This window comes from Engystomops pustulosus, chromosome 7, assembly GCF_040894005.1.
Source record: "Engystomops pustulosus chromosome 7, aEngPut4.maternal, whole genome shotgun sequence".
Lineage (NCBI taxonomy): Eukaryota > Metazoa > Chordata > Amphibia > Anura > Leptodactylidae > Engystomops > Engystomops pustulosus.
The window spans coordinates 29,000,811-29,017,184 of NC_092417.1; the positions used below are offsets into that span (position 1 = coordinate 29,000,811).

Genomic DNA, 16,374 nt, shown 5'->3' on the forward strand with positions numbered 1-16,374 from the left:
TCTAATACACTTTTTACATAGAGATCTCTCTTCTATTTCTATATCAGGTTCCTCCTCTATTCCTTATAAGGTCCCTCCTCTATTCCTCATCAGGTTCCTCCTCTATTCCTCATCAGGTTCCTCCTCTAGTCCTCATCAGGTTCCTCCTATAGTCCTCATCAGGTCCCTCCTCTATTCCTCATCAGGTCCCTCCTCTATTCCTCATCAGGTCCCTCCTCTATTCCTCATCAGGTCCTTCCTCTAGTCCTCATCAGGTCCCTCCTCTATTCCTCATCAGGTTCCTCCTCTAGCTATCTTCTGGTCTTCTAGTCCACTTCAGTTCCTTCTTCTAGTCTTTCTCAGGCTCCTCTTGTAGTCCTCTACTTGTCTCTCTTCTAGTCCTCTTCAGGTCCATCTTCTAATCCTCCTCTGTTCTTTTTTTTAGTCCTTTTCAGGTCCCCCTTCTAGTCTTCCTCCTATTCTAGTCTTCTTTGTGTCTCTCTTCTTGTCCACCTCTTTCCCATCTTTCATTCATCTTTGTGTCTCTCTTGCAATCTCCTCAGGTCCCTCTTCTCATCCTCCTCAGCTCTCTCTTCTAGTCCTGATTGGGCCCCTCTTCTAGTCCTCCTCAGGTTTTCTGTTTTAATTCTTTTTTATGTATATAGCGAACACAGATTACACAGCGCTGCACAGAACTTGCCAAATCGGTCCCTGTCCCCATGGGGCTCACAGTCTAATCAACCTACCAGTATTTTTTGGAGTGTGGGAGGGAAGAAACCAGAGGACCCGGAGGAAATCCATACAAACTCTCTGCAGATGTTGACCCTGGGACATGAATCCAGGTCCCCAGCGCTGCAAGGCTGTAGTGCTAACCACTAAGCAACCATGCTGCTCTACATCTCTCTTCTAGTCATCTTCGGGTCCCTCGTCTAATCCTCCTCTGTTCTCTTTTCTAGTTCTAGTCAGGTCCCTCTTCTAGTCCTTCTTGGGTCTTCCTCAAGTCCCTATTCTAGTCCTCTTTGTATCTCTCTTCTTGTCCACCTCTGGCCCCTCTTCCATTTTTTGTGTCTCTCTTGTAATCCTCCTCAGGTCTCTCTACTAGTCCTCAAAGATCTCTCTTCTAGTCCTTCTAAGGTCTCTCTTCTAGTCCTCCTCAGGTCCCTCTTCTAGTCCTCTTCAGGTCCCTTTTTTCATTCTATCAAACTCCTCCATTACATTTTCCTGTTTCAAACACAAAGAATAGAGTCAAGATGTAACCAACAACAACCCATATCCCCCTCCACATTCCCTTGCCCTGTCCCCAATTCAGTCTTCAACAAATCCATAGATCATTGAGGTTTATTGCAATGTCTCTCCCTAACTGGTTGAGGTTGTGAAATAATAAACATTAGAATGTACTACTTGGCCTATACTCTATATTAAACATTCACACGGTAGGCTAAGACATTGATAACACATATCATGGGACATATGAATCCAAGAGAAGGAAGGTCCATTATGGCAATGCATCTTCCAGCAGACCCAATAAGTTGATCTGTGGTGGCTGACTCTAAGCGTATTATGTATACTTTAAATATCATTTCTGTACATGAGCCTTGGGAATATCACACATAAGGCAATGTAAATTCTGCCTGACTCCTATTTTTGCTAAGAGAGCAGGAGTTTTGTATGTCATGTGAAATTATAGTAGATGAGTAAAGCCAGTAACATCCTGGTTCCCCTTCTAGTTCACTTTGTGTTTTTATTCTTCTTCTACTCTGTTCCCTCTTTTAATTGTCCTCTAGTTGCTGTTTTAGTCATATCTATCCTGTTCAAGTACCTCTTCTAGTCCTCCTCAGGTCCATCTCTTTGTCTTCTTCAGGTTCTTCTTCATGTCCCTCTTCAGTCCTCCTAAAGCCTTTCTTCCAGTCTTCTTCTGATCCCTCTTAATGTCTCTTTTCATTCATTCTCTGGTCCAGTTTCCAATCCCTCTTCAGGTCCCTAATTTTGTCCTCATCTCATCATTCTTCTAGTCCTTCTCAGGTCCCTCTTATAGTCCTCTTCATTTCCCTCTTCCAGTCCACTTCCTGTCCCTTTTATATTCCGGATTTTCTCTCTTGTCCTCTTCATATCTCTCTAAAAGTTCTCTTCAGGTCCCTCTTATAGACATCTTTACGTTTTTCTTTTTGTCCTCTTCTGATCCATTTTCTAATCCTCCCCTAGTCCCTCTTCTTTACCTCTTCTTGTCCCTGTTCTAGCCCCCTCTGCTCTGTTACAGTCCTCTTCAGCTCCCTCATCTAGTCATCTTCAAGTTCTTCTTGTCCTCTACATGTCCCTATTTTAGGACTTATCTACTCTCTTTTCTATCCCTCTTCAAATCCCTCTTCTAGTCATCTTCAGGTTCTTCTTCTTGTCCTCTTTAGGTCAGTTTTCTGTTCCTCTTCTGCTCTCTCTTCCCAGTCCTCTTTAGATTCCTCTTCTAATATCCCTCTACTCCAATTCAGGTTCCTGTTCTCGTTTACTTTTAGGGTTCTCTTCTAGTCTTCTTCAGATGCGTCTTCTAATTCTCATCTGTTTCCTATTCTATCCCTCTTCTGGTCCGTATTCCTGTCCTCTTCCATTTCCTCTGTTAATCCTCCTCGGGTCCTTCCTTTGAGTCCTCTTAAAGTATTTCTTCATGTCCCTGTTCTAGTCCTCCCCTGGTCTCTCTTCTAATTCCCTTCATGTCCCTCTTCTTGTTTTTTTCTGGTCTATCTTCTAGTCCTTCTCAAATCTCTCTTCTAGTCCTCTTCTTACAGTCCTCTTCTAGTTATCTTAAGGTTATTCTTATTGTCTCTCTTCTGGTCCATATTCTAGTCCTCATTATGTCCCTCTTCTAGTCCTCTTCTGCTCTCTGTTCTACCCATTTGCAGATCCCTTTTCTAATCCTATTCATGTTATTCTTGTCCTTCTCTAGTCATTCTTATAACCTTTCTCTAACCCTCTTTGGGTCCCTCTTCTATTCATCTTTAGGTCCCTTTTACAGTCCTTTTTAGGTGCCTCAAAGGTCCTTTTTCTAGTCTTCCTCAAGTCTCTCTTCTTGTCCTCCTCAGGTCTCTCTTCTAGTCCTCCTCAGCTCTCTCTTCTAGTCCTCCTCAGCTCTCTCTTCTAGTCCTCCTCGGCTCTCTCTTCTAGTCCTCCTCGGCTCTCTCTTCTAGTCCTCCTCGGCTCTCTCTTCTAGTCCTCCTCAGGTCTCTCTTCTAGTCCTCCTCAGGTCTCTCTTCTAGTCCTCCTCAGTTCTCTCTTCTAGTCCTCCTCAGGTCTCTCTTCTAGTCCTCCACAGGTCTCTCTTCTAGTCCTCCACAGGTCTCTCTTCTAGTCCTCCTCAGCTCTCTCTTCTAGTCCTCCTCAGCTCTCTCCTCTAGTCCTCCTCAGCTCTCTCTTCTAGTCCTCCCCAGGTCTCTCTTCTAGTCCTCCTCAGGTCTCTCTTCTAGTCCTCCTCAGATCTCTCTTCTAGTCCTCCTCAGCTCTCTCTTCTAGTCCTCCTCAGGTCTCTCTTCTAGTCCTCCTCAGTTCTCTCTTCTAGTCCTCCTCAGGTCTCTCTTCTAGTCCTCCTCAGGTCTCTCTTCTAGTCCTCCTCAGCTCTCTCTTCTAGTCCTCCTCAGCTCTCTCTTCTAGTCCTCCTCAGTTCTCTCTTCTGGTCCTCCTCAGTTCTCTCTTCTAGTCCTCCTCAGCTCTCTCCTCTAGTCCTCCTCAGCTCTCTCTTCTAGTCCTCCTCAGCTCTCTCTTCTAGACCTCCTCAGCTCTCTCTTCTAGTCCTCCTCAGCTCTCTCTTCTAGTCCTCCTCAGGTCTCTCTTCTAGTTCTCCTCAGGTCTCTCTTCTAGTTCTCCTCAGGTCTCTCTTCTAGTCCTCCTCAGCTCTCTCTTCTAGTCCTCCTCAGGTCTCTCTTCTAGTCCTCCACAGGTCTCTCTTCTAGTCCTCCTCAGCTCTCTCTTCTAGTCCTCCTCAGCTCTCTCCTCTAGTCCTTCTCAGCTCTCTCTTCTAGTCCTCCTCAGCTCTCTCCTCTAGTCCTCCTCAGCTCTCTCTTCTAGTCCTCCTCAGCTCTCTCTTCTAGTCCTCCTCAGGTCTCTCTTCTAGTCCTCCTCAGGTCTCTCTTCTAGTCCTCCTCAGGTCTCTCTTCTAGTCCTCCTCAGTTCTCTCTTCTAGTCCTCCTCAGCTCTCTCTTCTAGTCCTCCTCAGGTCTCTCTTCTAGTCCTCCTCAGGTCTCTCTTCTAGTCCTCCTCAGCTCTCTCTTCTAGTCCTCCTCAGCTCTCTCTTCTAGTCCTCCTCAGCTCTCTCTTCTAGTCCTCCTCAGGTCTCTCTTCTAGTCCTCCTCAGGTCTCTCTTCTAGTCCTCCTCAGGTCTCTCTTCTAGTCCTCCTCAGCTCTCTCTTCTAGTCCTCCACAGGTCTCTCTTCTAGTCCTCCTCAGCTCTCTCTTCTAGTCCTCCTCAGGTCTCTCTTCTAGTCCTCCACAGGTCTCTCTTCTAGTCCTCCTCAGCTCTCTCTTCTAGTCCTCCTCAGCTCTCTCTTCTAGTCCTCCTTAGCTCTCTCTTCTAGTCCTCCTCAGGTCTCTCTTCTAGTCCTCCTCAGCTCTCTCTGCTAGTCCTCTTCAGGTCTCTCTTCTAGTCCTCCACCGGTCTCTCTTCTAGTCCTCCTCAGGTCTCTCTTCTAGTCCTCCTCAGCTCTCTCTTCTAGTCCTCCTCCGGTCTCTCTTCTGGTCCTCCTCGGGTCTTTCTTCTGGTCCTCCTCCGGTCTCTCTTCTGGTCCTCCTCAGTTCTCTCTTCTAGTCCTCCGCGGGTCTCTCTTCTAGTCCTCCTCGGGTCTCTCTTCTAGTCCTCCTCGGGTCTTTCTTCTGGTCCTCCTCAGTTCTCTCTTCTAGTCCTCCTCAGCTCTGTCTTCTAGTCCTCCTCAGCTCTCTCTTCTAGTCCTCCTCAGCTCTCTCTTCTAGTCCTCCTCAGCTCTCTCTTCTAGTCCTCCTCGGCTCTCACTTCTAGTCCTCCTCAGGTCTCTCTTCTAGTCCTCCTCAGCTCTCTCTTCTAGTCCTCCTCAGCTCTCTCTTCTAGTCCTCCTCAGCTCTCTCTTCTAGTCCTCCTCGGCTCTCTCTTCTAGTCCTCCTCAGGTCTCTCTTCTAGTCCTCCTCAGGTCTCTCTTCTAGTCCTCCTCAGGTCTCTCTTCTAGTCCTCCTCAGGTCTCTCTTCTAGTCCTCCACAGGTCTCTCTTCTAGTCCTCCTCAGGTCTCTCTTCTAGTCCTCCTCAGCTCTCTCTTCTAGTCCTCCTCAGGTCTCTCTTCTAGTCCTCCACAGGTCTCTCTTCTAGTCCTCCTCAGCTCTCTCTTCTAGTCCTCCTCAGGTCTCTCTTCTAGTCCTCCTCAGGTCTCTCTTCTAGTCCTTCTCAGCTCTCTCTTCTAGTCCTCCTCGGGTCTCTCTTCTAGTCCTCCTCGGGTCTCTCTTCTAGTACTCCTCGGGTCTCTCTTCTAGTCCTCCTCGGGTCTCTCTTCTAGTCCTCCTCAGCTCTCTCTTCTAGTCCTCCTCAGGTCTCTCTTCTAGTCCTCCTCAGGTCTCTCTTCTAGTCCTCCTCAGGTCTCTCTTCTGGTCCTCCTCAGCTCTCTCTTCTAGTCCTCCTCAGGTCTCTCTTCTAGTCATCCTCAGGTCTCTCTTCTAGTCCCCCTCAGCTCTCTCGTCTAGTCCTCCTCAGCTCTCTCTTCTAGTCCTCCTCAGGTCTCTCTTCTAGTCCTCCTCAGGTCTCTCTTCTAGTCCTCCTCAGCTCTCTCTTCTAGTCCTCCTCAGCTCTCTCTTCTAGTCCTCCTCAGGTCTCTCTTCTAGTCCTCCTCAGGTCTCTCTTCTAGTCCCCCTCAGCTCTCTCTTCTAGTCCTCCTCAGCTCTCTCTTCTAGTCCTCCTCAGGTCTCTCTTCTGGTCCTCCTCAGGTCTCTCTTCTAGTCCTCCTCAGGTCTCTCTTCTAGTCCCCCTCAGCTCTCTCTTCTAGTCCTCCTCAGCTCTCTCTTCTAGTCCTCCTCAGCTCTCTCTTCTAGTCCTCCTCAGCTCTCTCTTCTAGTCCTCCTCAGGTCTCTCTTCTTGTCCTCCTCAGGTCTCTCTTCTTGTCCTCCTCAGGTCTCTCTTCTAGTTCTCCTCAGCTCTCTCTTCTAGTCCTCCTCAGCTCTCTCTTCTAGTCCTCCTCAGCTCTCTCTTCTAGTCCTCCTCAGGTCTCTCTTCTAGTCCTCCTCAGCTCTCTCTTCTGGTCCTCCTCAACTCCCTCTTCTAGTCCTCCTCAGGTCTCTCTTCTGGTCCTCCTCAGCTCTCTCTTCTAGTCCTCCTCAGCTCTCTCTTCTAGTCCTCCTCAGCTCTCTCTTCTAGTCCTCCTCAGCTCTCTCTTCTAGTCCTCCTCAGGTCTCTCTTCTAGTCCTCCTCAGCTCTCTCTTCTGGTCCTCCTCAACTCTCTCTTCTAGTCCTCCTCAGGTCTCTCTTCTAGTCCTCCTCAGCTCTCTCTTCTAGTCCTCCTCAGTTCTCTCTTCTCGTCCTCCTCAGCTCTCTCTTCTAGTCCTCCTCAGCTCTCTCTTCTAGTCCTCCTCAGCTCTCTCTTCTAGTCCTCATCAGCTCTCTCTTCTAGTCCTCCTCAGTTCTCTCTTCTCGTCCTCCTCAGCTCTCTCTTCTAGTCCTCCTCAGCTCTCTCTTCTAGTCCTCCTCAGGTCTCTCTTCTAGTCCTCCTCAGCTCTCTCTTCTAGTCCTCCTCAGCTCTCTCTTCTAGTCCTCCTCAGCTCTCTCTTCTAGTCCTCCTCAGCTCTCTCTTCTAGTCCTCCTCAGCTCTCTCTTCTGGTCCTCCTCAGCTCTCTCTTCTAGTCCCCCTCAGGTCTCTCTTCTAGTCCTCCTCAGGTCTCTCTTCTGGTCCTCCTCAGCTCTCTCTTCTGGTCCTCCTCAGCTCTCTCTTCTGGTCCTCCTCAGCTCTCTCTTCTGGTCCTCCTCAGCTCTCTCTTCTAGTCCCCCTCTGGTCTCTCTTCTAGTCCTCCTCAGCTCTCTCTTCTAGTCCTCCTCAGCTCTCTCTTCTAGTCCCCCTCAGGTCTCTCTTCTAGTCCTCCTCAGCTCTCTCTTCTAGTCCTCCTCAGCTCTCTCTTCTAGTCCTCCTCAGCTCTCTCTTCTAGTCCTCCTCAGCTCTCTCTTCTAGTCCTCCTCAGCTCTCTCTTCTAGTCCCCCTCAGGTCTCTCTTCTAGTCCTCCTCAGCTCTCTCTTCTAGTCCTCCTCAGCTCTCTCTTCTAGTCCTCCTCAGCTCTCTCTTCTAGTCCCCCTCAGGTCTCTCTTCTAGTCCTCCTCAGCTCTCTCTTCTAGTCCCCCTCAGGTCTCTCTTCTAGTCCTCCTCAGCTCTCTCTTCTAGTCCTCCTCAGCTCTCTCTTCTAGTCCTCCTCAGGTCTCTCTTCTAGTCCCCCTCAGGTCTCTCTTCTAGTCCTCCTCAGCTCTCTCTTCTAGTCCTCCTCAGGTCCCTCTTCTAGTCCTCCTCAGGTCTCTCTTCTAGTCCTCCTCAGCTCTCTCTTCTAGTCCTCCTCAGGTCTCTCTTCTAGTCCCCCTCAGGTCTCTCTTCTAGTCCCCCTCAGCTCTCTCTTCTGGTCCTCCTCAGCTCTCTCTTCTAGTTCTCCTCAGGTCTCTCTTCTAGTCCTCCTCAGGTCTCTCTTCTAGTCCTCCTCAGCTCTCTCTTCTAGTCCTCCTCAGGTCTCTCTTCTGGTCCTCCTCAGCTCTCTCTTCTAGTTCTCCTCAGCTCTCTCTTCTAGTCCTCCTCAGGTCTCTCTTCTAGTCCTCCTCAGGTCTCTCTTCTGGTCCTCCTCAGCTCTCTCTTCTAGTCCTCCTCAGGTCTCTCTTCTAGTCCTCCTCAGGTCTCTCTTCTAGTCCTCCTCAGCTCTCTCTTCTGGTCCTCCTCAGCTCTCTCTTCTAGTCCTCCTCAGCTCTCTCTTCTAGTCCTCCTCAGCTCTCTCTTCTAGTCCTCCTCAGCTCTCTCTTCTAGTCCCCCTCAGGTCTCTCTTCTAGTCCTCCTCAGCTCTCTCTTCTAGTCCTCCTCAGCTCTCTCTTCTAGTCCTCCTCAGGTCTCTCTTCTAGTCCTCCTCAGGTCTCTCTTCTAGTCCTCCTCAGGTCTCTCTTCTAGTCCTCCTCAGGTCTCTCTTCTAGTCCTCCTCAGTTCTCTCTTCTAGTCCTCCTCAGGTCTCTCTTCTAGTCCTCCTCAGGTCTCTCTTCTAGTCCCCCTCAGGTCTCTCTTCTAGTCCTCCTCAGCTCTCTCTTCTAGTCCCCCTCAGGTCTCTCTTCTAGTCCTCCTCAGCTCTCTCTTCTAGTCCTCCTCAGGTCTCTCTTCTAGTCCTCCTCAGGTCTCTCTTCTAGTCCTCCTCAGGTCTCTCTTCTAGTCCTCCTCAGCTCTCTCTTCTAGTCCTCCTCAGGTCTCTCTTCTAGTCCTCCTCAGGTCTCTCTTCTAGTCCTCCTCAGGTCTCTCTTCTAGTCCTCCTCAGGTCTCTCTTCTAGTCCTCCTCAGTTCTCTCTTCTAGTCCTCCTCAGGTCTCTCTTCTAGTCCTCCTCAGGTCTCTCTTCTAGTCCCCCTCAGGTCTCTCTTCTAGTCCTCCTCAGCTCTCTCTTCTAGTCCTCCTCAGCTCTCTCTTCTAGTCCTCCTCAGCTCTCTCTTCTCGTCCTCCTCAGCTCTCTCTTCTAGTCCTCCTCAGGTCTCTCTTCTAGTCCCCCTCAGGTCTCTCTTCTAGTCCCCCTCAGGTCTCTCTTCTCGTCCTCCTCAGTTCTCTCTTCTAGTCCCCCTCAGGTCTCTCTTCTAGTCCTCCTCAGCTCTCTCTTCTAGTCCTCCTCAGGTCTCTCTTCTAGTTCTCCTCAGGTCTCTCTTCTAGTCCTCCTCAGGTCTCTCTTCTAGTCCTCCTCAGCTCTCTCTTCTAGTTCTCCTCAGCTCTCTCTTCTAGTCCTCCTCAGGTCTCTCTTCTAGTCCTCCTCAGGTCTCTCTTCTGGTCCTCCTCAGCTCTCTCTTCTAGTCCTCCTCAGGTCTCTCTTCTAGTCCTCCTCAGGTCTCTCTTCTAGTCCTCCTCAGCTCTCTCTTCTGGTCCTCCTCAGCTCTCTCTTCTAGTCCTCCTCAGCTCTCTCTTCTAGTCCTCCTCAGCTCTCTCTTCTAGTCCCCCTCAGGTCTCTCTTCTAGTCCTCCTCAGCTCTCTCTTCTAGTCCTCCTCAGCTCTCTCTTCTAGTCCTCCTCAGGTCTCTCTTCTAGTCCTCCTCAGGTCTCTCTTCTAGTCCTCCTCAGGTCTCTCTTCTAGTCCTCCTCAGTTCTCTCTTCTAGTCCTCCTCAGGTCTCTCTTCTAGTTCTCCTCAGCTCTCTCTTCTAGTCCTCCTCAGCTCTCTCTTCTAGTCCTCCTCAGGTCTCTCTTCTAGTCCCCCTCAGGTCTCTCTTCTAGTCCTCCTCAGCTCTCTCTTCTAGTCCCCCTCAGGTCTCTCTTCTAGTCCTCCTCAGCTCTCTCTTCTAGTCCCCCTCAGGTCTCTCTTCTAGTCCTCCTCAGCTCTCTCTTCTAGTCCTCCTCGGCTCTCTCTTCTAGTTCTCCTCAGCTCTCTCTTCTAGTCCTCCTCAGTTCTCTCTTCTAGTCCCCCTCAGGTCTCTCTTCTAGTCCTCCTCAGCTCTCTCTTCTAGTCCTCCTCGGCTCTCTCTTCTCGTCCTCCTCTGTTTTATCTTGTAGTAAAATAAGCCACACTGATATGATGTGGAAGGTCAGTCCATAGGGTCTAGTAGTGAGACACTGCGCTGTATCTGGAGCAGTAAAAGTCTTTCTACTCTAATTGTGTATGAGGTTTATATTAGTATCAGGAGGTTACAGGTTTATGTATCACATCTTACCTTATGTATTACACTTTAATATATATATTTATACTTTGGGCTTGGTCTTCATCTGAGATGTTTTTATGTTTCAGTCCATAACTATTCAGTCTGCTGAAGATGGATATTATGAAGGGAAGCTTGGATGACATTTCCAGACCTGCCACGGTGTCTCGTTCCCGTCCTGGAAGTCGCACATTAAGTTCATTCCAAGCGGATAAACAAAAAGTGAACTCATCACTATGTTCTCTGGAAGTGTTGACTCCAGAGCCGGGAATATCACAGGTAAAATGTGATGGTTTAGTTGAAGTAGCTCATGGTTGACTTTGCTTCCAAAATAGTAATAGTCGAGGGCTTAGGCACGCGGCAACGCCATGTGCATGGAGGCTGTATGGCGCCACAGTGAGTTCTATGAGAAGTTTAAAAAACCATAGACATTTGTGCTGTGCCCTAGGTCGTGGGGTAACACATTGGGGAGATTTGTCTGACCCACAACCCAGCTTTTTGTAGGAGAGGAAATACAGGAGTTATAGCATTAAATTGTACGTTCACATGTGAATACTAAGTTTTCTTCTCATAATCAGTGGGATCTTACAGTTACTTCAGACGATGAACAAGAAACTTCTCGAAAACTATTTTCCGAAGACACAGGAGATGAGAAGTTCTCACGGAGTCGTACAAGGATCAGCAAAGAAGCATGCCGAGAACAAATTCAGGATAAGATGAGCAGATCAATAGAGGATCCAGGTAGACATGGTCAGGTTCACACTGGGATGCCTAGGATTTACCAATAAGATCCATTATTGGCACCTGATACTGTACTTCTATATGGAAATATTCCCTGACACCCATTTGTAAATTTGTAGATCATAGCAGATACATTTATTTCACTAGTAGCTTTCTTCCTAGCTCTTTGCTTGGCTGTTTATGGTCCTGGGACTCCTGTCAGTAACCTGCTGACTAGCTCTTGCTTTAAAGTTGGTCAGCCACCGGTGTAATGTATATTTCCTGAGCCTCATTCAATACTGATTCCCATGTCTACAAGAACCCTTTCCCCGTGTCTACAAGACATTTTTATGCATTTATGCATTTACCAACCTTCAATTCAGTCCGTAGGGAATCAGCTTGTCCTTTGTGGTTAAGGAGCGAGATGAACAATGCCTTTGAATTGAATCTTTCATCAGTTTTGTTCACTTTTGACCAAAAGTAGCAGGACTGTGAAAAATGCATTTATATTTCAGGATTGTAGCTAGACTTGTAGAATTCTGGTGCACTGCTGTGTGCAATCCCTTCACTGTACTACTGCTGCTTGCGCTAGGAGGCCTCTGTATGTATCCTACTACAATTACTCATTGGCATGGGCTGTTCAGTAGTAAAGTGAAGGGATCTCACCAGAATGCTTTAAGTCTAGCTACAATCCTGGATTATAAATTCAATTTTCACAGTACTGCTGCTACTAACAACACACAGGGCCAACATCTAACACTGTGAATGTTTTTGTTGCATATAAATTCTTTGCTGTTTCTGCAGTTTTAGTTCTCGATTTTGGAAATGAAGAAAATAAATGGCAAGACATTCCAGCTGCTGAAGATGACAAAATGGCCGGGAATACTGGAGGCAAGTGTAAGGAAGGTAACTAGAAATATCCGGGTCATGGGGTTGAATGGAAGGATGTGTGTGTGTGATACAACATACTCATCCTGATAGTGGAGACAGCTTTGATCTACTAAACACCATCACACATGACACCATTTCTATGCGAATGGTTCATCCATCAAACGAAATACGTCCATTTGGTATTAAAATAGAAAAAAAAAATGTCTTAATGTTGCGATCAAATGACAGAAGAAACATATTCTACTAGCATGTGTGGCCCTGGGTTCTCAGAAGTCGGGCTTTGATACTGGTCTAGTGGTATGCAGGCAGCCGCATTCATATAGAACATGTGGGGTGCATATGGCTTTATCTCTATATGTGGCACCACATCGCTTTCTATAGACCACATCAAAATGTCTGCGATCAACTGGATCCAGGGGAGTGGGAACTGTGGCAGCCGCTAAGCAGGCTGGGCTGGAACTGATTATGTTCGGATTCACCATAGACTATGAAGGCGTCACGGCCTAGTTCATAGACTCCCTTACTCTGTCCATATGTCTTATATAGCTGTGTATTGTATATTACTGTAAAGGTGGATTCTACATGGACTGTATAGAGTCTTAGGGATCCCCACAGACTTTAACCTCCTCAAGAAGGTATAAACGTTCCCAAACACATTCCCGAGATGCAATGTTCCTTTTACAGGCGGTCCCCTACTTAAGGACACCTGACTTACAGACGACCCCTAGTTACAGACAGACCCCTGTGACCTCTGGTGAAGTCTCTGGATGTTACTATAGTCCCAGACTGCAATGATCAGCTGTAAGGTGTCTGTAATGAAGCTTTATGGATAATCCTTTGTCGCATTACAGCAAAAGATTTTGAATCTCCAATTGTCACTGGGGCAAAAAAATTTTTTGTCCGGATCTACAATTATAAAGTAAACAGTTCCGACTTACATACAAATTCAACTTACGAATAAACCTATGGAACATATCTTGTACGTAACCCAGGGACTGCCTGTAGTCACTGACAGTAGTGCAGATGAAGTGGTAGAATAGTCTGGGAGGTGGTCAAGGGGTTGTCAGAAGGAGAGCTGTCAGGATGGAATGGGCCACTAGGAGAGAAAATGAGAAGAACAAAGCAATGGGTCAGAGCTAAGAGCAGAATAACAGGTACTAAAAGATCAGTCCAAGGGGCAAAACCCTAGGGATATCTAGAAACCGTGGCCAGGGTCAAATACAAGAGTCACACGACACAGGAGCAGAATCCAGGCAAAGGTAAATACCTTATAGAGGTTGTGAAGTATTAGAAAAATTTGGTTGCAGTGTTTGAAAAATAGCGCCACATCTTGTCGTGGGTTGTGTGTGGTATTGCAGCTCAACTAGGTGAATGAGACCGAGCTACATAACCACTCACAAACCTTGGACAGGCGTGACTATGTTTTTTTGGAAGAAAGCAGCCCTGTTTATCCATCGCTGGGGAACCCCTTTAATAATTAGATTATAAAGTTTGGTCTATTTTTAAGAGAATCTGTCATTGTTATAGACCGTACAAAGCTGCAAACAGTTTTAGGTATTGTTCCTGGAGCTCTGTGTAGTCATAATGTAACTCTTATATCTGTTATCCATGGCCTCCTTCCTTATAAAATCAACTTTTATGATTATGGTAATGCACCTGAGTAGTTCTGGGGGGCATTACCAGAGCTCCTCTATGCTGTAGCTTCACAGGCTGTTACAATGAGAAGAGCATGTCTCTGCTTCCCCTGTATTTCCTGCTGCTTCTAGATTTCACAGGCGTAGGAGGAAAAAGCAGGTTGGATGAGTGAGACATGTTCTGCACAGTGTTGTAGCCTGTGAAGCTACAACACTGAGGGGCTTTGGTAACGTCCCCAAAGCCCTTTAGCTAATTAGCTTAATTTAGAAAGATTTTAGAAGTATAAGAATATTACCACAGTCCCGGTGCCTGGATCTATGAGTAATGTCCCTGGTTTATCAGGATGGATTTTGATGGTAAATTTCCTTTTAGTCACTTTCACCATATTCTTGGCAGGATCCAGTGAACCGTCTCAAGGCACAGAAGACGAGATAGATCCTAAACTGGACAAAGCCATTAAGAAGATGAAAGCTCTGGATGAAATCCTACAGAAAAAGATGGCAAAAGAAAAGGAGGTCAAATCTTTGGGTTTGGAAATGCGAAAACAACTTTGGGAAGAATTCCAGGTACATACATACATTACATACTGTATGTGCCAGTGCTACTTACATTATAGGGTGCGAACCAAACAACGTGGCAAAGTTTGGGAAATATTTTGCCTTCGGTTGGCATATTCATAGAACGGATGTCCTAAATACCAGCCACCATCTGAAGCCAGTGATGTTGTGCAGACCCCTACCCCATTCTCTTATGTAGGACTGACAGAGTTCTGTCAACTTCTTGTGATCATTGGGGACCTACAGATGTCCAGAGACGTCCTATCACCTTAGTATTAGCAATGGGGGTCCCTGCTATGTATAGACTAAGTGTGTGATTCTGGGGTTTCTCAATCTTCTTGCCAAGGATGACATATCACATATATAAGAAAAACTTCATAATCTGATGTTGTGCTTTGTTCAGAACGTGTCGCAGCAGTCTTCAGCAAGAAGTCACGAGGAAAATGTGAACACTAACAAATTTCTGGCATTGACCCCGCAGTTGGATGACCCTGAAGGTAAGAAATACCATTTAGTTATAATCCATCTTCTAGGTTACTGTATGCCAGGGTCTAACATAACACAAAGATTGTAATAATGTTTTAGTCTGATATTTCATTATAACACTGATTAACTGCTCTATAACATCCTGCCTGAGTGTAGGAGACTACCGTATTTTCTGGACTATAAGGCGCACATAAAAGCCTAGGATTTCCTTAGAAATCCAAAGTGCGCCTTATAGTCCGGTGCGCCCTATGTATGGAGGAGGGCAGCAGACCCTACTTACATAGGTCCCCGCTACCGGAGACCGGAGACAGCAGATCTCCAGCGGGAACTGCAGACCACGCGGCACGAACAACAGGCGCCATAGCGCGAACCAACTTCTGCCGCTTGGTCTGCAGTTCCCAGTGGAGATCTGCTGTCTCCGGTAGCGGGGATCTATGTAAGTAGGGTCCGCTGCCCTCCTCCGCCTGAACGGACCCCCTTCCCCGGAGACCGCTCACCTCTTGCCGCTCTCACCTCCGCTCCGTTTTCTGCCACGCCCCCGGACCTCCGCCACGCCCCCGGCCACCCTGCGCCTTATAGTCCGGTGCGCCTAATGGCCCGGAAAATACGGTATGTGCAACCTACTCAGCTCCTCCTGCTCTATAACATGTTGCCTGACAATAGGAAACTTTGTATAAACTGCTCAGCTCCTTCTGCTCTATAACATGTAGTCTGCATATAGGACACTATAAACATTTCACTCAGCTCCTTCTGCTCTATAACATGTAGTCTGCATATAGGACACTATAAACATTTCACTCAGCTCCTTCTGCTCTATAACATGCTGCCTGCATATAGGACACTATATACAATCTACTCAGCTCCTCCTGCTTAATAACATTCTGACTGCAGATAGGACACTGTGTAAATTCTGATTAGCTGTTCCTGCTCTATAATGTCCTCCCTGTAAATAGGACACTATGTAAAATATGCTCAGCTCTTCCTGCTCTATGATGTGCTGTCTGTAAACATTATGTACAATCTGCTCAGCTCCTCCTGCTATCTAACATGCTGCCTGCAGATAGGACACTATATACAATCTGCTCAGCTCCTCCTGCTCTATAACATGCTGCCTGCAGATAGGACACTATGTACAACCTGCTCAGCTCCTCCTGCTCTATAACATGCTGCCTGCAGATAGGACACTATGTACAATCTGCTGTGCTCCTCCTGCTCTATAACATGCTGCCTGCAGATAGGACACTATGTAAAATCAGCTCAGCTCTTCCTGCTCTATAACATGCTGTCTGTAGATAGGAAACTATGTACACTCAGCTCATATATTTGGGGTATTTGTGTGTATAATTTATCTGAGAAGGTGAAGGGGTGTAGTAGTAACACAGTACACATGGTTTGTAGTGTGATCTCTGGCGGATCGTGTGGCACCTCACCACATTGTACACACATTACTCACTGAAGCCCTTCTAATTGTGCATGCCCGCAATGTTGGGTGCGCTTCATGAATGCGTTCCCTGTGGGCATGAACTGTGGGAAATGTTTTCTGGCATTGCCTTGGTGCAAATCAGAGATGATGAACAATTACCATTGACGACACTTGTTTATGAGGCGATGGATTTTTGCAAAATATATGCACAAGGCTTGGGATCGGGGTGTTCTCGCTAAGTCCATGTCAACAAAGTTGGGGATTGTTCGGGAACATCAATTCCTGCGGGATGTAGATCCTGCCTCCTGTGGTGTAAAAGCTTATAATGACCTACGTGTCCTGTAATAACATAATAACAATAAATCTTACAGTTCAAGCACTTTACACTCCTGTAGGGAAACGTATGAAAATCAGCTGTCCTGCAGAAGTCAGAGCAGTGCCGTCTATAGGTAGTTATCATGTAAGTAAATGTCCGACCCATTCATGAGCCTTGATCTAAACCAAACCAGAGCCACCCTACTGGATGTGGAGCTTTTGCTTCTCGTCAGTACAGAGAAGGGTGATCTTACCTGGAGAATCTGTACTAATGAGGAGCACAAACGTATAAATTGGTGCTGTCTGCAGATGGGGATTTAGCAGACACCCCTTGTCAAAAAGGGCTCAGCCATGAAACAGATTGATCACTTACACTCACCAATCACATCATCAGCGGTCCCGTATACAGCTCTTGGCTAGCTTCCTTAAAGGGGACCTACCACCACGATTCTACCTATAAAGGTAGAACGGGTGGTAGGTGGATAAATGGGACGTAAGGATAGCCCTTTTTGGGCTAATCCTTACGTCCTGGCTATCCTT

General features: G+C 47.1%; 1 protein-coding gene across 2 annotated transcripts in view; it reads left to right on the forward strand.

The window, feature by feature from the left end:
• Window positions 1-16,374, forward strand: part of FSIP1 (fibrous sheath interacting protein 1) — a 45,314-nt gene that overhangs the window by 1,223 nt on the left and 27,717 nt on the right. The window contains exons 2-6 of one of the 2 annotated variants that reach the window (XM_072115237.1): window positions 9,897-10,086; window positions 10,386-10,548; window positions 11,332-11,433; window positions 13,450-13,619; window positions 14,014-14,107. In XM_072115237.1, coding sequence (XP_071971338.1) covers window positions 9,922-10,086; window positions 10,386-10,548; window positions 11,332-11,433; window positions 13,450-13,619; window positions 14,014-14,107 — 694 coding nt within the window. In that variant the 5' untranslated portion in view covers window positions 9,897-9,921. The remainder of the gene's footprint in view (window positions 1-9,896; window positions 10,087-10,385; window positions 10,549-11,331; window positions 11,434-13,449; window positions 13,620-14,013; window positions 14,108-16,374) is intronic. The other variant, XM_072115236.1, reaches the window with a different exon arrangement.